Source organism: Harpia harpyja, chromosome 5, assembly GCF_026419915.1.
Source record: "Harpia harpyja isolate bHarHar1 chromosome 5, bHarHar1 primary haplotype, whole genome shotgun sequence".
NCBI classification, from domain to species: Eukaryota; Metazoa; Chordata; class Aves; order Accipitriformes; family Accipitridae; genus Harpia; species Harpia harpyja.
The window spans coordinates 54,294,815-54,317,469 of record NC_068944.1 but is presented as its reverse complement, the minus strand read 5'-3'; the positions used below and the strand labels follow the sequence as shown (position 1 = coordinate 54,317,469).

Genomic DNA, 22,655 nt, shown 5'->3' with positions numbered 1-22,655 from the left:
CACCTGGAAACACATTTGCTCTATCAACACGTATCAATATGTATTGATATAAGAATTATAATATGAAGAAAAGATTGACTATTTCAGGGGAACTGTGAAACGAAGAAGGAGGCTTTTATCAGGAAGAAAGATTTTGTAAAATCTGAATACGCTTCTGGAAAATGTGACCTCACCTACTCTGTGGAACAGTAAAGAGAATTACTTCATGAAACTAGAATTACATAGGAGAGTTATCCAAAAGGATATGAGGCTATTCAGCTCTGATGCATAGCACAGAGACTAAACCTATTACTCCATTCTTTAAGAAGAACACAGAGAAAAAACACCACTATATAATAGTCACATTTTTTACAAATATGACTTACAATTTCCAGCAAGTACTGGATCTCATTAGAACAGTTTGGTTTCAATAACATGTAGCTTACTGTGTAGCAGTAAATCCTAGCAGCAAGAGGGTTGGACCCAACCTCCAGCACAAAGCCTTGGATGCCGAAAGAGCAGGGCAACGGTCCTGGTTCTCCCAGGAGCAGCCCTGCACAGGGCACAGGCTTGCTATGCAGTGTCTGGGAAGAATCAGGCATCCAAGAATGGGATCCAGAAAAGCCAGTTTTGGAGCACACAGGTGCCCAAGGCAGGAAGTACAGAGGGCAACTATTCCCTCCTTAGCAAGTCAAGATGCCAGTCACTGCAGGCCATCCCCTGGGAGGGAAGGTGACAGTGCCACTCAGCTGTGCATACACTCCTCACGCATGCAGAAAACCATGTTCAAATCCTGCCTCCGTTAGTGTGAGGCAGGAGCTTCAGCCTGGGTTTACCACCCTTGAGGTAACCACCCTCAAACTCAGCAACACTGAAAAGGGCCAAGGCCTGATATTCAATTTTTTTGCTGTTGCCAATCCGTATAGTTCACTTGAACATTCATTAAAGCAGCAATCGGAACCCGTGTCCCTCCCACACAGCATGTCCACATCAAAGCCACACAGCTACTCCTACTCTCTAAATCTTTGAAAGGCAACTGCACTAACTTTTGGCCCAAACGCTGCGCCACTGAACACCACAGCATCTGAGGTCCTTCATGGACATCATCTTTTACATTCCAAGAAAAACAGTAGCATAATTATCATACCGCAAGCAGCGCTGCTCTAAGTATGTCCTGGTTTCAGCTGGGATAGAGTTAACTGTCTTCCTAGTAGCTGGTACAGTGCTATGTTTTGAGTTCAGTATGTGAAGAATGTTGATAACACTGATGTTTTCAGTTGTTGCTCAGTAGTGTTTAGACTAATGTCAAGGATTTTTCAGCTTCTCATGCCCAGCCAGTGAGAAAGCTGGAGGGGCACAAGAAGTTGGCACAGGACACAGCCAGGGCACCTGACCCAAACTGGCCAACGGTGTATTCCATACCATGTGACGTCCCTTCCAGTATAGGAACGGGGAAGTGGGAGGCAGGGATTCGCCGCTCGGGGACTGGCTGGGTGTCAGTCGGCGGGTGGTGAGCAATTGCACTGCGCATCATTTGTACATTCCAATCCTTTCATTATTGCTGTTGTCATTTTATGAGTGCTATCATTATCATTATTAGTTTCTTCTTTTCTGTTCTATTAAACCGTTCTTATCTCAACCCACGGGTTTTGCTTCTTTTCCCGATTTTCTCCCCCATCCCACTGGGTGGGGGGGAGTGAGTGAGCGGCTGCGTAGTGTTTAGTTGCTGGCTGGGGTTAAACCACGACAAAGTAATAATAAACAATCGAGGCACCCAATACTGAGGCTCATGGCCTCAAAATATGAATCAATAGCTCCTCACGCATAGAAAAAGAGGGATCCAGTGAAGACAGAAGGAGGGCTTTGCTGTGCACTGTGCTCTCATGCCTATGAATCTCTCCAACCCCTGTTCTCAGCACTGAACCCCTCATCAAAGGGGGTACCCAAGCCCCTCCAGAAGGATCTCCTCTCCCAGTAGGTCAGTGGTCATCCGAGATGCTGGCAACTCAAGGGTAAATCCTCTGATACACATTAAAATTAACTTTTTTGTTGGCCTTTTGTTAATCTAGCTGAATTCCCTAATCCACCACTGAGAAACAAAAAAGGAGGGTCAACACTGGGGAAAAATACATCAGCCAGGACTGGGGCCAGACCACTTCTTTCAGCAGCATCCCTGGCTTAAAAAGACTATGAGCCTACAGCAACAGCACACGCCTTCAACAGCTTCGAGACACATATAATCCTCATTTTATAAATAACAGGCTGGAACTATTTTCATATTATCTAAGTGGCAAAACTCCCACCACCTTCTATAAGAGCAAGACTGGACCAAATGTTGTTGATAGTTAAACAAAAAAACCCACGACTCGAACACAAAAACTAGGAAAAAGTCTGCCAATACATCATCTTCAGATTTATGTTATTTCAGTTTCACTGCAACAAACAGTACATAGAAACTAGAGACTGTTCCTTTTTTGAGGCGACATTTCGGGCAGGCTGCATTCTGGGGTTGGTTCTACTTGTCAGTATTCCTTTAAAATGAAAGGGCAGGGTCACCCATCAGGAAAAGAAAAAAAGTGCATTTTAAAACACATGCAGAAAATATGAATTCTTTGATACTTTATGGTCAAACATCTGCTAAACTACTACTTTCCTTTAATTATGGGATTCTCAAAGCAACAATTACATCTATTTTCCTCAGAATTTGGGGGATATAATCAGTACTACCAGAAATCAACACAGTCTCTCTACATATATCTCTATGTTTTGCCAATGTTGAAACACTGGAAATGAGACACGGACATTGACTAAATATGGTAAACCTCCAGTTTGCCAGCTCCCTAAACTGAGGGCTTTCTAACATTCAATCCTGTTCGTTACCTAGGAATCCATTTCTTCGAGGTGATGACCATTTTCAATCTCTGCTGACTTCTGGAAATCCAGGTCATTCTGCATTTCATGTTTCTCCTCTCTCTGTTGCTAAGACAGGCATGAAAGTTACTCCCTCCTTGTAAGGAGATCAAAGGAAGTGAAAACTTTCTTTTTGACCCAACATCTTCAAATCTTGGGATACACTGAAAGGGAAAATGTTTTTTTTCCTCTTAAAAAAAAAAAAAATCTAACCTTTTCTGTGCTGCCCCTTTTTGCTGTGTAAATCAGACTGAATTTGGAAACTTGACATCCTGGCATGTTGCCCAGTCCTAAAGAAGAAAATAGGGAAATGCGGATTTTATCCATAAGATCACAAGGTACCAAAAAGCGTCCTGCACATGATCAGAACTGTTTCAACCTCGAGTGAGCCAACCATCAATATGCCAAACTCATATCTGAGCCAAAGTAGGCAAATCCAATAAACAGGCAAAGTTCTATCCACATCCCCTAAGGTTTTCAACCCCATAGGCATGGGTTAGATAGAAGACCTGGAGGAAGAGACACTCCTTGTATCCTGTAGTCAATGCTGGCTCAGGCTCCATGGCTAAAATACTGCTACCATTTAGGGCTTCCTGTTCCTGCCCCAAAGGATCGCGGATTTTTTTTCACACTTACATGGCGTGTGCCAAAATGGAAAGTGAGCAGCCTCAGCGTGTGCTCTGGTCATTGGGTCACTCTTAGGAAACACTGGTTTGAATTTCCATGGACAGACGGGAAAATAAACCCTGAATTTCCAACGTGCAAAGCCAGGTTTCTATCCACTGTTAGGCTATTGCCATGTTAATAAAGAGCCCTTCAGAGCACTAGCTTGGGGAGCTGAGCTCCAGGAGGAGCTCTGAGGGCAACAGGGGCCACCATGTCCAGCATGAAGCACTAAGCACATCCAGAGAGAAGCAACGTTTTAAGTTTCTGCCAATACTTCCTATTTTCTTAGCTCATCAGGTCCGAAGCCTACAGGCACTTAATGGGAAGAGAGGAATACAGGACATAACTGAGAGGATGAGAAAGAAAGAAATGCTGTCCTGTACCTCCTGCTGGGATGAGGGAGTTACCCCCTCTATCTTAACCCCATCCCCAGACCTTAAAAGACAATAAGTTGAGCAAGGGCTGTCCTCTGGCTCTAAGTAGGCACCAGTAGTGTCAAGGAAGGGATCTGTCAGGGCTCTACAGACAGTGGTTTGTAAACCGAGGGGTCCGAAACATATCCTGATAGGAATGATTTAAATTGCACTGATTTAAAATGCACAATAACTATCAAGCTAACATCAAACACCTTCAGGGGTCACCTGCACATCCACTTTAGAGGCAGCTCTGAAGGGTGTCTCTGCCCCTGGGCAGAACCCAGGCGCCAATGGCCAGAACATGGAGCCGACGTCTGAACGCCAGTCCTCAGCCTTTAACGTGTTCCTCTGGCAAAGCACGGCACAGCAGCGGTAGTTCTCCCTGGTTTGATCCCATGCAGCAACAGCAGCACAATACCAGGAGAATCAGCATCAAGCATCTCATATTGATGAAATATTGAATTGCATTATTTTGATTACAGGATGACTCACACACTTCCACAGCTTCTTGGCTAAAACAAGACAAATCAGAACTGCTGGCATTCCCTCACTGAGGGAAATTGTTCAAATACTTCTGATGTGATTCAGTTGCCTATCCTTTTTTTTTCAGGAATAGGGCACGGTGACAATTGCTGGTTAGAGCAGAGGGAGTGGATCTGAGAATGAATTCCTCGGAAGTGATGAGGTGGTGATTTTAATAGTTTAACCACACTATTCTTTTTTCCATGCTTGGGATGAGTGTGAGTTTTAGGACAGGCGCTTTTCTGAGCAGCACACCTTGCAATTCTCTTGCCTGGAGAGGCTGATGATGCATGGCTCTCACCAGGCATTTCCGTCAGCCAGGCGGCCAGTCCAGCGATCGGAAGAACGACAGCCAAGAGCTCATCAGGGACCAGCTACCCCACATAACCTCCTCAAGCATGAAAACCTGTCACAGCTTGCACAGAGTAAGATGAGACCAGCAGAAATTTTAACAGCCAAAAACAGTAGGACAGATTTTAAGTCAGAAGGTAAGTAATTTAATCAAAATTATTCCACCAAGTGTGAGAAACTGCCCACTCTCCTGTGAGAGATCTCAATGCCATGCAGTCTTCTAGCACCAACACATACACCTCTTCAGAAACATGGCAGACGTCAGAGGAAAGTAAAAAGGTGAGGAAGAATAACGTGGGGGTTTTGAACATTACTCCGTATAAACCAGCACTGGATAATACAATGTTATCTTCCAAGATATCACCAGCCACAGCTACCAGCCAGACCATTCAGTTGTCAGTATAATGAGATCAGATGAAAAAGTAGGACATGATTAGCCTCTGTGAGCAATTTTAAAGATGTAAATTCAGTATCTCTCTAAATGAAAAAAGGCAAACCTAGGAGTAAGACCAGCCAAGTGCAAATAACTACACAGCTAAGAAAGAGAAGCGGGATGTGATCACTTCTCAGGATGTGAAGATGTTTGCCAAGATTAAATTCCAGGTTCTCTTTGCAGGTTCAGTAACACTTGCTCAATGCCAAAAACACCATTTTAATTTTAGCTTCCTTTTTTAGGAATCTTGGAATAGGGCTGGAAAGGATAGAAAATAAGTTGTAGGTTTAACCTTTGCTGTAAATATTCTCTTACCAAAGCACTAAGCCTTAGACATATCATGGGATAAACAGATATTATTAAAGGTTTTAGTTGTTTTGCATTTTAGGCATGTGTTTACCTCGATATGACAGAAATACCTCAGACAAAATTTACAGTAGCAGTTTCCCAAACCAAGTAAGATTTATTCCAAACGTATCTTAAATTACCCACTTTCACTTTGTTGTGTTTTGAAGGGCTATATAATTTTTCTAAACAAAACAGCTTTTATACATTATTTTTCAAACAGAAAGCTCACTATTACAAAAATTTACAACTCAAAAAAAAAATTATAAGTATCATGTTACCTTTTATTTCCTAAACTAAAGTTATTTTCTCATAAAGGAATAAGACTGCTTTTGAAGTGGTCTAGGAATAAGTCTATTGTTATTTATGCAGAGCAGTCACATTAGAAGGTTGTCATCTGGCCTTTAAATAGCACTCCTGCCCTATATCAATATGTACAAAAGGAGTATCTTATAAATCATTTCATTTGCAAGTGAGCTAATATTTGGGGCTCAAAATATCTGAATTTTGTTGAGCCAAGCTAATGATCATTCTTGTTCCCGAAGTAACATATCACACATGATCCACTAAAAGGCAACGCATAGTTCAGTAAGAGGTAAGTGCCAAAGACTTTTCCAAGGTGAGCATGAGACAGGGGGAGGAAAGGACACACAGATACCAATTGCCACACTTAGCGAGGGGCTGGCACTTTCCAAGCTCAGCACGAGATTCTCCTCCTCTTCCTGCTGTCTTGTTTTTTGCCAGAGTGAAGTGCTGAGCTTGGCAGGATAGGGCACAGCAAGAAGAGCAGAAATCATGTGTCAACTCAACAGTCCATAGAGAACTTCTCTGGCCAAAATTAAAAAGAGGGGCTGGAAAGCCCCAGATCACAAGAACAAGTTTTCCACCAACCTCAATGCAGAATCTTTGCAAACAAGGTTCAGCAGTGTTAAACAACAGGGTATAGATTTAATGGAGAAAAAACTTTAATTTTACAAGCCGGTTCAACCAAACTGAGTTAAACCAAACTGCATCATTTACAACCATGTCACACAGAAAAGTAGCATCTCGTCTTGCAGAACTATTATAGCAGGCAGAAGACTTCAGTTCGACCATTGAGAGAGGAAGTTGTTAGGCGTATAATACAGTTTGGTGTTGAAAAGCAAGTGATACTCAATTCCAAAAGGAAGAGTTACCTTCTGGAGGAGTTGCAACACTGCTCCCAAGTCCCAAAATAGCAATGCTGTGATTCCTTGGTTCCAGCATCATTGCAAACTCTTCTCCTCTTTCCCAGTGTGGTACTTTCACAGGCTCCAGATGCACATTTTCCAGCCCGTCTTCCTGCAGGGCACTGAACATATACTTGATGGCTGCATCTAGATTTTTTGAACCGCTGAGTCTAGGTCCTATGGTATCGGCAAAAACTGCTAATCTTTCATAGGATCTGTTCTGAGCTTTTCCATGAACAGCAAGGTCAATAATAGCTTTAGCAATATCAGTATAGCCAGCTATCTCATTTTTAATGTCTTCAAATGTTTTCGGGTAGCTATCATCTCTTCTCAAAGACTTCCCAGCATACTGTGGTAATAAATTCATGAAAAGTATTAAGAATACATACTTCATTTTTTCTTTTTCTTTTCCACAGATGGCCTGTTGGAGAGACAAAAAGAAAAAAAGAAAGAATATTAAAAAAAATCATACAGCTATCAGCAATACTTTTTGTTATTTGGATTGGCAGACCAAAATAAAAAGTAAACAGTTTATCATGAAAATGCTTTGATCAGAACTGGCAAGAAAGTAAACTCCACTTGGAGACACAATTATTGAAAGCAAATGAAAAAGATACTTAGACCACTGGACATAATCTTTGTTGTGGTCTTCAGAAACATCCTTGGAATGCTGCATCTCTTTAAATAATCACATCCTTCACTGAATCAAAACCCAGGGCTGCTCCCATCCAGGAGGAGCTTTACCTCTCCTTTCTGTTAGGAGCAGAATTTGCCAGAAGTGCCAAATCACACGTCTTCACACAAAATACCTGGATGAAAACATTTCTTAAACCATTCATGAATAAATGTGCTTTTTAATCTCTAACTTCATAATCAGGAAGGCACTTTCTATTGCACAAGAAAGATGTCAGAGCAATTTAGACCCAATGCCCCCAGGAAGAAAGTATGAATTTCTTCATTGCATAAATCTGTGACTACCAGAGAAACGCAATTTCTCATTAACTGGTGTATCTTTTAAGGTCTGACTTCAGCAGCACTATAGAGAGATGCAGTGCCAGGGGTGCTGATCCTGTGTTGAATATCAAGAGTTATCTTTGTTAACGTTTAATAGTTTATCCAACTTAGCATTAAAAGTTCTCATTTTTAAGATCTTACAAATTTTCAATCCCATAAAAGCAACAGTTTGTCCGTACTATTAACTGAACTGACAAAAAAACCTCTGGAATCAGTTGAAGTAGTTGCAAAGCTCTTATAACATAGGAAGTATGATTATCTAAACCCAAAATATAAAGGTCTTCATTGATACACACTAAAGGAAATGTAATTGTTTCATTTTCCTTTGAATTTGAATCAGGCTGCAATTTGAATGATAAAAATTGGCAATAAGAAATAAGGCCTTTAAATCAGCTCTATAGCTGCAGTTATTATGAGACTTAAAAAAATAGTAATTAGTCACAGCCAAGTGAAGGGGCAATTACTACTAGGCCAAAAAGATTTTGATTCAGCACTTTTTGCCATGGACTTTCATGGGAATATCAGTATTTTTGAAAAAAAAAGTAATTTGCCTTAAAAAACAGTAACACTAAAGGCAAATGTGAGCCTCTACTCTACAAAATAACAATTGTTCTACAAATAGCAAAGGACTAATTAGTTGGCTAATAGGGATAAAATATGGGTAAATCAGAACTGCATGGCAGTTTTATTACTAAAAGCTTTTGCTGTTAAGATTTCCATGTTACCCTTCTTCCCTGTTTGTATTTATTCAGTATTTCTGGAGAGTTACACTGTTCATTTTATAATCACTGACCTGAGGAATCAAGACAATATACTTATCTTGTATTTTTGGTTCATGATGTTATATGCATAAAGAGAGCCAGTACAAAGGTAGGGGGGAGGGTATATGTGTGTGTGTATATACACGTGTATTTGTATACATTATATCCACACATGATATTCACACGCAAAATACAAAAAAATCCTCCTTTATTTTCAGACAATTGCATACTACAGCACCTTTAATTGAGCATTAATTCTCAGTCATTTTATGGAGTAGGCAAATTTCACAATAACCAAATAGCTTTTTAAATCATAATGCCAGAAGGGACCAGAGTATCTACCTCATCTGACTGCCACAGAACACTGATTGCAGGATATTCCTGAATTAACTCCCACCACCAGATGCCACACAGCAAACCAGCAGTTGAGCCAATTCCTGAGAGAGTAAAGGTGAGGCTACACCAGTTTTGTGCCTCTGGGAGCACATGCCACAGTTGTATTTGAAGCTTCTGCAAGCTCCATTCTGAATGATCTAAGATAAGAAACCACCTTTCCACTTATGTTTGTTACAATGAAGCACAAATAGATGAACTCATTTTGTCAAGATGTTCATTCTGGACCATTTTCCAGCATTTGCTAAAAATAAATAAATAAAAATAAGCCTCTGGAACTCATCTTGACCAGCCCCCCTGCTCAAGCAGGGCCATCTAGAGCAGGCTGTCCAGACCATGTCCACATGGCTTTTGAATGTCTCCAAGGAGGGAGACTCCACAAGCCCTCTGGGCAACCTGTGCCAGTGCTCAGTCATCACCACTGTAAAAAATGTTTCCTGATGTTCAGACGGAACCTCCTGTGTTTCAGTTTGTGCCCATTGCCTCTGATCCTGTCACTGGGCATCACCGTAAAGAGCCTGGTTCCATCCTCTTTGCACCCTCCCATCCGGTATTTATACCCACTGATGAGATCCCTCTGAGCCTTCTCTGCTCTGGGCTCAACAGTCCCAGCTCCCTCACCCACTCCTCATATGGAAGATGCTCCAATCCCTTAACCATCTCTAACCATCTCTCTCTTATACTGGGGAGCCCAGAACTGGACACAACACTCCACGTGTGGCCTCACCACAGCTGAGCAGAGAGGAAGGATCACCTCCCTCAAACTGCTTGCAACATTCCTCCTAATGCAGTCCACCAGGCTGTAGGCCTTTGCTACAAAAGTACACTGCCAGCTCGTTCAACTTTGTACCCACTGGGACCCCCAGATCCTTTTCTGCAAAGCTGCTTTCCAGCTGGGCAGCCCCCAGCATGTCTTGCTGCATGGGGTTGTTCCTCATCAGGTGCAGGACTTTTCACGTCCCCTTGTTGAACTTTATGAGGCTCCTGTCAGCTCATTTTTCCAGCCTGTTGACATCCCTCTGAATGTCAGCACAACCATCTGCTATACCAGCCACTCCTCCTAACTTTGTATTGTCTACAAACTTGCTGGGGGTGCCCTCTGTCCAAGCATCCAGATCATTAAAGAAGACATTGAAGAGTACTGGACCAAATATTGGCTTCTGGGGGACACCTCTAGTTACTGGCCGCCAACCAGACTTTGTGCCAATAATCACAACCCTCTCAGCTCGGTTGTTGAGCTGGTTTTCAATCCACTTCACTGTCTGCTCATCCAGCCCATATTTCAGCACCTTCTCCAAGATCTTATGGGAGACAGTGTCAAAGGCCTTACTAATGTCAAGGTAGACAATATCCACTGCTCTCCCCTCAATTACTAAGCCAGGCATTTCATCATAGAAGGTTATCACGTTGGTCAAGCATGACCTCCCCCTTGGTAGACCCATGCTGACTACTCCCAGTCACCGTCTTGCCCTTCATGTGCCTGGAAATTATTTCCAGGATGAGTTGTTCTGTATCTTCATGATTGAGGTGAGGCTGCCCAGCCTGTAGTTCTCTGGGTCCTCCTTCCTGTGCTTTTTGAAGATAGGCATGATGTTTTCTCTCTTCCGGTCCTCAGGTACCTCTGCTGATTGCCGTGATCTTCCAAAGACTATCGAGAATGGTCTTGCAATGACATCAGCCAGCTCCCCCAGCACTCATGGGTGCATTCCACCAAGGCCCATGGACCTATGGATGTCTAGTTTTCTAAGTATTCCCTGACCTGACCCTCTTCACCAAGGGTAACACTTCCTTGTTCCAAACTTTCCCCCTGGTCTCCAGGACCTGGGATTTCTGAACACTGGTCATACGAATAAAAACTGAGGTGAAGAAGGTATTCAGTTCCCCAACTTTTTCCACATCTTGTGTCATCATCAGCTCCCCTGCCCCATTCAGCAGCAGGCCCACATTTCCCCTAGTCTCTCATTTGCTGCTTATGTCCTTACGGAAGGTCATCTTGTTGCCCTTCACATTCCTTGTCAGATTCAGCTCCAGGTGGGCTCTGGCTTTCCTAAACCCATCCCTGCCTGCTCACACAGCATCTCTGTATTCCTCTGCGGTCACCTGTCCCTGCTTCCACCTTCTGTACACTTCCTTTTTATGTCTGCATTCTGCCAGGAGCTCCTCATTCATCCATGCAGGCCTCCTGGCATCTTTGCTTGTCCTCCTGCTTGTTGAGATGGACTGTTCTTGAGCTTGGAGTAGGTGATGCTTGAATATTAACAAGATTTCTTGGGATCCTCTTCCCTCTTTCAGGGCCTTATCCCACAGGACTTTTATCAAGCAGATCTTTGAAGAGGTCAAAGTCTTCTTTCCTGAAGTGCAGCGCTGTGGTCTTGCTTTTTGCCCTGCTCTTAGGATCCTGAACTCCATTATGTCATGGTCACTGCAGCCAAGGCTGCTTTTGACCTTCATACCACAACCAGCCCTCCCTTGCTTGTATGAGGTCCAGCAGAGTACCTTTCCTTGCTCGCTTCTCTATTACCTGTGTCAGGAACCTCCTGGATTGCTTGTAACCTGCTGTGCTGACCCTCCAGAAGATAATGGGATGGTTAAAGACCACCACGAGCATCTGGGCCTGTGAATGAGAAGCTACTTTCAGCTGTCAAGGCCTCATCTACTTGGTTTTGCTGATCAGGTAGCCTACAGCAGACAGCTACTACAACGTCACCCATATTGGTCTGCTCTTTAATCCTTATGCATAAGCTCTCAGTTGGCTCATCATCCATCCCCAGGCAGAACTCCAAGCACTCTGGCTGTCCTCTCACATAAAGGGCAACTCCACCTCCTTTTCTTCCCAGCCTGTCCTTCCTAAAGAGCATATACCCACCCATTGCAGCATTCCAGTCATGTGAGCTATCCCTCCACGTCTCCATGGTCCCAACCAGATCACAGCCCTGCAACTGCACACAAATCTCTAACTCCTCGTACTTATTCCCGATATTGTGTATATTAGTGTACAGGCACTTAGAAGCATGGATTCATCAATGGAAACAGAAGAGACAACCCACAACATTTTTGTAAGAGCTGTCTGATCAGCTACCAAGAAGGGAGGATGACGTACCAGGCATGCATTCATAAGATGCCATCTGAAACACCGGCTGTGCAATGCAGAATTAAGACACAGAAAGAGTGAAAGGATTAAACCACATTTCTAGGATCCATTAACCACTAAAAGACAAAAAAAACAACCCCCCAAAAAACCACACACACAAACTTTTTGGAGTCACCAAGCCTAGCTCATATGATAACCAGCACAAATTGCCAGCTTTGCATAGGTCTTTATGGGTCTTTTCATAAACAGCAAGTTAAACAATAGCTTTAGCAATATAAGAATATTAAGCTATTCTCCTTAACTCTTCAAATGTCCCCTAAACTTGAGATCAAGGCAGTAATAAATTCTTCACAGTGAAGTGTCATTTTCCCAAAAGAACAACAAAAATAATCTGTGATTTCATCTATGAATGATAAATCTATCACACAGATTTCCTCCCTCTCTGCAAGACAGCCAGGGCAAAGGTCTTACACAACCAGGAGCAGAAGACTCGGGTTATCTCAGGACACCGACAGAGAAATGCAAAATGTCTTTTATAGTCTCAGTTACTGTTTATTTGTGGTTATACTACACAGAGGGTATTGGTGTATTTTTATTGCTACGCTCTGTACTTTCCGCATGTTCCTTCCCTTTGGACCAGTTAATTACATGCTTATAGACATCCTCTGCTAGAGACATCAGTAATTTTCTCAGGATGACCATACACATTCCCTGATTTTTGCCAAGCTCATCATCCACAAAGAAGCAAGCAAGATAATCTGATTTCTGCCATAAGACAAATTCTTGCTGAGTGGAGGAAGACAACAACTTTGTAGAGTTAGTTTCAAAAACTTAAAGTTTCGGGGTTTGTTTGTTTAAGGGTTTGTAAAATCTACCAGACAAAGCTGATACATTTAGTTGTTAAACAGAAAACACAGGGGGATTATTTAATCAGCATTGGCCATAGCCCCCAGCTACCAACTTCGTGCATTTTTTCAATGGAGAAATGAAACCACAGTTATCACGTTTCCCTTAACTAAGAAATGCTGCCTTTGCTCTTCCTGGCCACATTCAAAACCAGCAGCATCCTCACTCCAAAGGCTGCCCCAGAGGAGCTGCATTTAAAAGCCACACTTTTTCCAGGAATTTCCCACTGAACACTGAGAACAGGGATGTTTCCACAGCTTTGGTGGATGTAACATACTCCTGCCACATACAATGTTTCACTACCTGTCACTGCATTGTAAAAGGAGCGTAACTGAATTCAAACCCTGAGCAAAGACACAAGAATGGGAATGTAATTTATTGTACTTTCCTTTAACAGTCCAGCATAATCTGTCCAAAAGATAGCAGCGTTCAGAAATAATTCCGTGCTAGGTAAAATAACATAATACTCACTTGGACTGCAGTACAGGAATCACTCCACTGCTAATTCAGGGAAAGAACAGCACATCTGTTGTCCCAGTCTCTGCAACATGAAGTTTATCACCCAGTGAATCACCTGGGAAAAGAGACTACTGATTTTTGCACATCTCACTACTTAGATTCAGCAAATGAACATCACGGTGCCAGCTGAATTAAAAAAGAAAGACAGTCACAATTATTCAATGCATTTATTTATTCACTGAATTTCTTCAGTAGAAGTTTAGACCAAAACGAGATGAGAAGAAAACACACTTTCAGGAAGTACAGTCTTTTCTCCCAGTCCTATTAATGCATCTCATTCCACGGCTCTTTAATACAAAATAACAATTTTCTAAACCAGGGATAAGAATCTGGGATTGCCCTTGCCCTTCCAGGAAGCAAGGATGTTCATTAGAGGGTTACAATCCCTCTACTTTATTTCTCTGACCCTGTAAATCTTCCATGCGTGGAAAGGACACAGAATGGTCCTGTGCCAGCCTTACCTGCAGCCTCATGCTTAGGGTATTCTCCTAAAAAGTGAAGCTCTCAATACGATATAAAACCGACAACCCCTACCTTTCACTTCTTGAAAGGACTTCTAATCACTGACATAACAAGCAAAAAAGTGGGAGCCACCATTGCTCCTCTTCCCATTTTGAGCAGAACTGAAAGCCATTCACGTATTAGACACTGCATGTTTATGTCAGATGAATTTGGTCTCTTCAGAAACTTCAGCAGGGCTCAGGGCTTAATCATCTCCAGCTTAAAGGGTTATGCAGGCTCTCAACTTCCCAGGATGAAAGACTACCTTAAGGACCATGGAAACTCTGTGGTCCAAAATGAGTACAAAGCTAAAAGGCAGTAATGTAGAACAGTTCCAGTTCTTTTAGCTTCAGGTGAAGTGGATAGGGGGCATCCAGCCATGGCAGTACCTGGATCCATATACAGAAGGAAGGATGTGGTCTGAACATAGTCCATAGAAGAAAGAGATTTCTTCTTGCAAAATCCTAGCAGACCATCAAAGGGAAAATCTTGAGCAAGGAAGACACACGCCCAGTGGAGGAAGACCAGGTTAGCCAGCACTTAAACAAACTAGACATATGTAAATCCATGGGGCCTGATGGGTTGCACCCACAAATGCTGAGAGAGCTGGCTGATGTCATTGTGAGACCACTCTCAATTACCTTTGAAAGGTCATGTCAGTCCTATCTTCAAGAATTGCAAGAAGTAAGAGTGGGGAACTACAGGCTAGTCAGCCTCACCTCAATCCCTGGCAAGGTAACAGGAGAAAATCCTCCTGGAAATTATTTCCAAACATATGAAGGACAAGACAGTGACTCAGAATAGTTAGCATGTATTTACCAAGGGGAAATCATGCTTGATCAACCTGATAGCCTTCTACGACAAATTACTGGCTTGGTAGTTGAGGGGAGAGCAGTGGATGTTGTTTGCCTTGACATTAGTAAGACATTTGACACTGTCTCCCATAAGGTCTTAGGGAAGCTGATGAAGTATGGGCTGGATGAGCAGACAGTGAGGTGGACTGAAAACCAGCTGAACAACCAAGCTCAGAGGGTTTTCATTATTCATACAGCATCTAGCTGGTGGCCAGTTAACTAGTGGTATCTCCTAGAAGTCAATACTTGGTCCAGTACTCTTCAACATCTCCATTAATGATCTGGATGCTTGAACAGAGTGCAGCCTCAACAGACTTGCAGATGATAGGAAGTTAGGAGGAGTGGCTAATGTACACAATGGTTGTCCTGCCACTCAGAGTGAATGGAGAAATAGGCAGGCAGGAACCTTATGAAGTTCAACATGAGGAAATGAAAAAGTCCTGTATTTGGGGAGGACTAACCCCCATGCACCAAGACAGGCTGGGGCCATCCATCTGGAAAGCAGCTTGGCAGAGAAAGGCTGTGGAGTCCTGGTGGACAAGCTGAGCATGAGTCAGCAATGCAACCTCATGGCAAAGACCAACAGCCTGGTGGGCTGCACATTAGGAGTGTTGCCAGCAGCGGGAAAGAGGTGATCTTTCCCCTCTACTCAGTCCTGGTGAGGCCACACCTAGAGTATTCGTCCATTTCTGGGCTCCCCAGTACAAGAGAGACATGAACATACTGGAGAGACTCCAACAAAGGGCCGTGAAGATGATTAAGGGACTGGAGTATCTATCCTATGAGGGGAGGCTGAGAGAGCTGGGACTGTTCAAAGCCAGCAGAAGACAAGACCCAGGAGGGGTTTCATCAATGGGTATAAATACCTGATGGGAGGGAATGAAGAAGACAGAGCCAGGCTCTTTTCAGTGGTGCCCACCAACAGAACTAGAGGCAATGGGCACAAACTGAAACATATGAAATTCCATCTGAACACAAGATTGCACTTTTTTACTGTGAGGTGGTCAAACACTGTAACAGCTTGCCCAGAGAGGTTGTGAAGTGTCTATATGGGGAGATATTCCAAACCTGACTGGGCATGGGCCTGGGCAACCTGCTGCAGCTGACCCTGCTTAAACAGGAGGTTTGGGCTAGATGAGCTCAAAAGATGCCCTCCAACCTAAATCTGTGATTCAGAATATGAAAGGAAGCCATAAACACAAGCTGAAAGGATTTAAAAAATCAAGGGAGAAAGGTGCTAGGTATGCAGAAGAAAAAGAGATATTAAAGGCAAGAAATAAGTCTTTTTCAGCTCCAGTGAGTATGAAAGAGAATGAAATGTACAGCACAATGCTACATTGGTAGTGCAGACAGTCCCATAAGAAGATATGTTTAATAGTAGCTAAGTAGCTACTTTAAGGATGCTTCCACTTATTGTCTGATCCATTTGTCTGTTGCTAACTACTGTCTTTGACGCTAAAGGGCAAGATCATTGGGATCTTCATCTTTTATGGTGCCCTTATATAAAAGAGCTTCAGCACACCCAATCTGTAACCAGGTTAACTGGTGTTACCACCATTAAAATTATTACAATACAAATTACTTAAATGTAACAGATGGAAAAGAATGAGAGAAAGAGGATAAAAAAACCCTCTCAGATGAGAACACTCTCTACAGCAAACAGATAACTGAAAGAGGAGCAGAGGGAACAGAAATAGGATAAACAAAGCCAGAGCAATGCTTCTTCTCCAGTGTGGCAAAGTTTTCCCAAAATCCCAGTTGAAAATACAGACAAAAGGATACAGAGAGTTCACAAGAGTCATGGTTATGGGAAATGAGGAAAGAAAACAATAAATTGAGGATATTAACCACTTAATTGCTAGAGATCTACTAAATCTGCAGAGTATCTATCAGTTTTCTAACCATGTACCATTTGATTTTCCTCCAAGGAATGTAGGAAACCTTGAAATCACACAGTGGTTTTGATAACATGAGAATGGACTGAAATGCCCCAGGGTAACAAACTCACATACTGCCGAGTGATGTCTGATACATTTAATAGCATCTGAAAGAAAGTTTGTTGTGACAGCTGTGGAGTAGGATGGCTGGAAGGCTAGGTGGACTTGCAAAATGAGGAGGAAATTTCTGCCTAAAAATAAGTCATAGAGTTCTTCCACCACTTAGAAAGATAAGACGGGAGAAGCTTTATGATCGTGAAGAGTGAAGTAAAAAAGCAGACATTCCTCAAAGACTGCTTTTCCAGAATTGTCAAGATTCCTCATCTTGGAGAACGTTTAATCAGCTGGAAAATCTTGGCTTTGGGAACACTCACAGTCAAAGTTACATTTATATTACAAAGTCCTTAAAATGAGCCTTTTTACATCCAAAGCTAAGGAAAGGAAAGGTACAACACAATATGGATACAAGACTTTGAATACACTACAAAATCTTCAGTCTAAAACTCCAAAGGAAACACCAAATCATGAGTAGTTTTACCTTTATCCACTTCAGAAGAACTACCTTGATTTGCTACAAATCAAGATATGTCCTGAAATCCTTGAAAAGATAAGTGCAACCTAGTAGTGTATGACCATATACGCCCAGGTAGTGATACTGACTTATGTGGACAGAATAGGAAGTGAAATGTTTAAAGAAGGGTAAGGATTAAAACAGAGAAACTACAAACGTGCCAAGAGACACTGCAGTCATAGCTCCCCATTTGGCAAAAGAAAAAGTTCATACCCCATTTATACTGTGTATGGTGGAAGTACTACAGCTTAACATAGGAAGGAAGCAGTAAAGGGAACGATACTTAACTCCTTCACCTGCAAGCCTCAGAATAGTAACAGGCTACCTTGATATAATCTTATTCACTAGCTGCTGCTAAAACGGATGGCAGTAATCCTGAAGAATCACACCGTAATCCATGTGCAGAGTACTGTATCAGCAAAGCTACAGAAATGATCAGTCTGCTACCTCCCTAAGAAGCAGTGACAAACAAGACAAAAATTCAGTTAAAAAAAAAAAAAAAAAAGACAATATAACCACCAAACAATGCTTAGGCCACATAGCAGCTGATATTATTCTTAACGAGCATTCAAAATGCAAACAGTTCTCAAAAGGGAGCACATTATTTGTTCAGAGGCAAAAGACAGGAATTCAGTGGGATTTTTAGATGAGAACAACTGAATAGAACAGAAATACTTAATGAAAGGAAGGCAGTTAGGAAACAATGACACCGAAATACACAATGTTTTTCATATTACAATGAATGCCAAAGTACACAGCTTATGTCAGCTGATGGCATTGAAAGACAACTGTGGAGGAGGGTGGGAAAGATGATTTTGGACAATTAAATCAAACATAACAAAACAGAGCTGCAATTATATTACCTGGTATTTTGATGCTCAACTTTGGTGACAATTCCTTAAAGTCCGCAACTATTGCTTAGTGTAAAAAACAAGACAGGTTGCCTTCAGACATAGAAAGACTGGCTTATGAAAAAAGTATTCACAGACACCCATTCTGAGACAAAACATTAGTGGCCTCTTACTAATTTAGGAAACCTTTCTTTATTGTAAAGGCCCTTGGGATAGACACATATCTTGTATCTTTTCACAAAATTCATATATAATTGAGACACAGAACTGTGTATTTTTCTTTCAGCCTTTCCTACAGGAGAAAAGCACTGCCTTTTTATTGAGGCAATATAACCACAGAAATCTTCTCTTACAACCTCTTCTGTATTTTCTGTATTTTCTTATCTGAGGACATGAATTAGGCTATGGAAAAGAATGAAGTACCCAAGAGAGAGAAACAAGACACCACCAACTAAGGGGCAGCAAAGACAAGAATTGCCAGCGAGGCCCCATACTTAAACATCTGTCAAAATGCTAAGCTAAGTTTCTTCTTTAAAACACATTCAACAAGACATCTTATATCCTGTATTTAGTTAAATTATTCCCACAACTCTGATGCTAAATATTTTCTTTCCAAGTTTTTATTGAAAGACTAGCAGGCTGCATCCAGCCAAAGGATGAAACCTATCTTCCTACCAGGAGAAAGCCTAAAACAGAAGGTATGAGCTATGATCAAATGATCAATCCATATCTCTAGAAAGCAAAACTGCTAAAGTTGATGGACAGACATTGTAATAGGAGCAAACCAAGTTCCATTAACGACAGTCAGTGCAGGGCTGTTACTGTCACAAGTTGGTCTGCCACCCCTATGAAAGCCAAAAGGAATCAAATTGCTCTCTGGCACTTGCAGGCACTTCTGGTGCTCCTCCAAGCAGCATTGCAGCAGAAGGCTGTTCAGTCCTACAGAACACGTATGTTTTATGTTGCTCCAGATTTTGGCCAGAAAATACAAATACTTTGAGTATCTCCTTCCAGCGATTAAATCTCAGTTTTAAAGGTGACTATACACTACTAAGGGTCAGGATATTTGCCAAAATGAACCACCAAAATAAGCAACCTTAGTTACTAATTATGTAATGGAGCACAACAGGCCAAGTTTCCTGATGAAGCGACCTGTCTGGCCTTAACAAAAAGTACGCCAGATGATAATCTCACGTACATACATTATATATCACTCTAGAATTAAAAACTCTTAAGTTAAATTCTTAGCGATTCCATACATGACAAGAATAATATTCCTCTATGACCACACACCTACAAAGCATTTTTTGCTTTGTATATGGAACAAAATTTTTCATTTTAAGTCAACAAGTTCAGAGAAAAGTTAGGCACATTATTAAACACTTTAAAGAGCAAAAAAAGGCAAGACCAACATTTTCAAAAGTATCCAACCATTTTAGCTATTTTACTCCATACACCTACAATCTCATTTTACAGACTCTAAGTAGCACCACAATCCCAAATTAAGTCAATAATTATTCAACATTGCCGAATATGATGAGATATTTAAGAATATTAATAAATAAAATTTCCAGATTAAAATAACTGTAACTCTTCTGAACATCTTTATTTGTTAGTTTTTTCATACAGTCTTTCTCTACAGTCACAAGAAAAGGTATGTTCCTCCTCCTGCTATAGTAACAACATTCAAGTGGTTTTTTGAAGCTGAGAAATCTGGTGAACATATTGCTAGATTTGTTAAGAAAACTGACATTCTAGTCTTTTGCCTCCTTACTCTAGGATATGCCCACCGTGCCTTCCCTTTCCAAAGCAACAAAAGATGAATTTGTAAATACAACTATATGAAAAAGGCACACCATGAAGATTTCTCATTACAATTGACAGAAAAATGATCTTTATGATGCACACATTTCTTTACTTATATTAAGGGTGGGAAAGGATATTAATTTCAATGAGATATGTTATGAAGTATGTCATTTACGATTTCATCATGTTCACTAGGGCATAATACTGGTACTCAAATATCATGCTGTATTCCCACATATCAACATCAGAAACAAATTGCTACAGTTCAGTGGCAATGTGCAATTGGGGCCACCATCCCACCACAGACTGCACTGCAACATACAAAGAAAAGCAAGCTTAAAAAGTTTAAATGTAAAGAAACAAGGCAAAGAACAGACTGTAAACAAGATGAATACGCTTTACTTAAAGAGCTTGATGGAAAACTGGTTTTCAGCCAATTTTGAGAAATAAATTAGAAAAACCAGACCTCTTTCTGATGTTGAGGAAAGCTCCAATAACATTTCTTCATCAAAGCTACTCTCCATTGCAGCACACATTTGATCATGGAGTACTACAGCTACCGTGCATAACGCGGTTCTGATTCTGCATTTAACTTCTAATTACTTTTTACTTCCATTTTAGAGACAAAAAATTATCAAACAATTTTGCTACTGGAGAACAAAAAAAGTCAGTTATGGCAGCCGACATCTATCTGTATTAATTTTTTTTTATTTCAAGTGGCATTCAACAGTCCCAGTCAAGATCAGGGTCCACAGTGCTACCCACTGCACAGATACAGAGACAAACATGCCTTTAGGGCCTTACAACTACAGACATACAAAATGGACAAACAAGTGGAAGAGGAGGGACCCAGAAGTGACACCTCCAAGTGATTCAGTTGCACATGAAAGACATTTCAATTAGCATGACCACTCAGCCCCTTTCTCCTGACACTACCAAGACAAGCTGCTCAAAAGCTCATTGCAGTCAAATGGTCATATTACAAAAAGTCAACAGGAAATCAAAGTGGAAAAAACAAAACAAAACAAAAACAACAAAAAAAACCACCCAAAGAACATACCAAAGAGTAAACACACCAATTATATAGAGAGAGCAGTGACAAATGCTGACACCAGTGAGTCTGGGTAAGACAATTCCTATTTTTCTGAGCCATGCAATTCTACTTCCAAAAGTGAATTTTTAAAGATGTGTTTAAGTTGTGTTGGTATTTTTTTAATAGAGCATAGCAAAATAGCTATAAATGTAAACAATTACTGTATCTGGTATACTAGTAATAAATATCTGAAAATGTCTGTTCTCTATTGTTGTTCACACACTAACTCAGCTGGCATGTTTCTCTCCAGAATTCTCATGCAGTGACTCAGAAGATCCATAGATCCATCATGCAGGTAACCTGTGAAATAGCTTACACTGAGCTGCTATAGGTTAGCAAATCTTAGGTAAGTATTGACAATTTTCTGTGTAGACAAAATTTGAACATCGGCAAATACGGACAGGGAAGCCCAGATGTATAAAATTTTCACGTGAAAGTACCTCAATGCAAAATTTAAAGTTCATTTTGAATATTTAGTTCTCAAACATGCATCTTGCTACTGCCAGCTACAGGTCCTTTGGTTTTTTAACATGAAAGAGAGGAATACACTGCTCAGAACCAAAGAATAACTGACACCTGAATGAACACTAATTTCTTAATGTCTTTTGATGAATTACCATTCTAAGCAGACGGCTGAAACAGAAGAAACTTCTCTCTGAAGCAGCCAAAAAGTGACAACATAAACCTGAGCGGATGTTCAAAGTGGAATCAAGAGTCTAAAACACCTTTCAGAGGACTGTGTTGACTTCTCAGTACACAGAATTAACACCAGGAAAAGTAGCTGTATTAGCAATTTATATGTTCAAATCCCATCCACGTGCTCAAATTAAAATATTTAATTGAGTGCAGTAGCATTGGACTAACAGCATTATAAACTACGTTTTCTATTTAGTAAGATGCTTACACAGTGAATTATCTATAAAGCTAAACATAGAATATGCCTACAGTATAGTTTTCAGGTTCGGGAGTATTAGCCGTTGGCCTTGATCAGCATTTTTCAAGAGACCTGAAGCCAACAGTTTCCAGAAAGTTTCCAGTTGTTTGGGGTTTTTTTTAAGTTTTTCATCAGGGAAAGTCTTTAGAAAAATATCAAAATAGAATAGAATAGATTTTAGATGTTGTTGTTAATACAGATAACTGTCCAAGCAAAAATAAATGCCTTATTCTTGCACAGCTGTACCTGCAGAGATACCATAGAACAAACATGCACAAATACCAACCGCAGCTTCAGAATAAATAAAAGAAGTACCACTGCCAAAACATATTCAGGAGCTACACTGGAGATAGCTTTCCAAAATGGCAAAAAAATATTTGTGAGAAGGAAGGTAGTTTAATGAACTATGAAACTCCCTTTTCTCAACACAATTATTGTTTGAATCTCATGGTATTAGAAAAACAAATAGAGATCTATCATTTAAAGTCCTCACGGGTTCTTTGTTCTAGCTGCCAAACTATCTGTGGTACCATTTGGTTGATCCAGGTGCTTAGCAGGGTCTTGAATGTGACAATACAAAAGCCAATACTGTAC

General features: G+C 41.1%; 1 protein-coding gene across 4 annotated transcripts in view; it reads right to left on the bottom strand.

Moving 5' to 3' along the window:
• The window catches only part of CPQ (carboxypeptidase Q), a 166,595-nt gene that overhangs the window by 134,849 nt on the left and 9,091 nt on the right, over nt 1-22,655 (bottom strand). For 2 of the 4 annotated variants that reach the window (XM_052788673.1, XM_052788672.1), the window contains exons 1-2: nt 8,948-9,042; nt 6,798-7,251 (exon numbers count right to left, since the gene is read on the bottom strand). In XM_052788673.1, coding sequence (XP_052644633.1) covers nt 6,798-7,224 — 427 coding nt within the window. In that variant the 5' untranslated portion in view covers nt 7,225-7,251; nt 8,948-9,042. Of the gene's footprint in view, nt 1-6,797; nt 7,252-8,947; nt 9,043-22,655 lie in introns of those variants that run through there. The other 2 variants (XM_052788674.1, XM_052788675.1) reach the window with 1 other exon arrangement.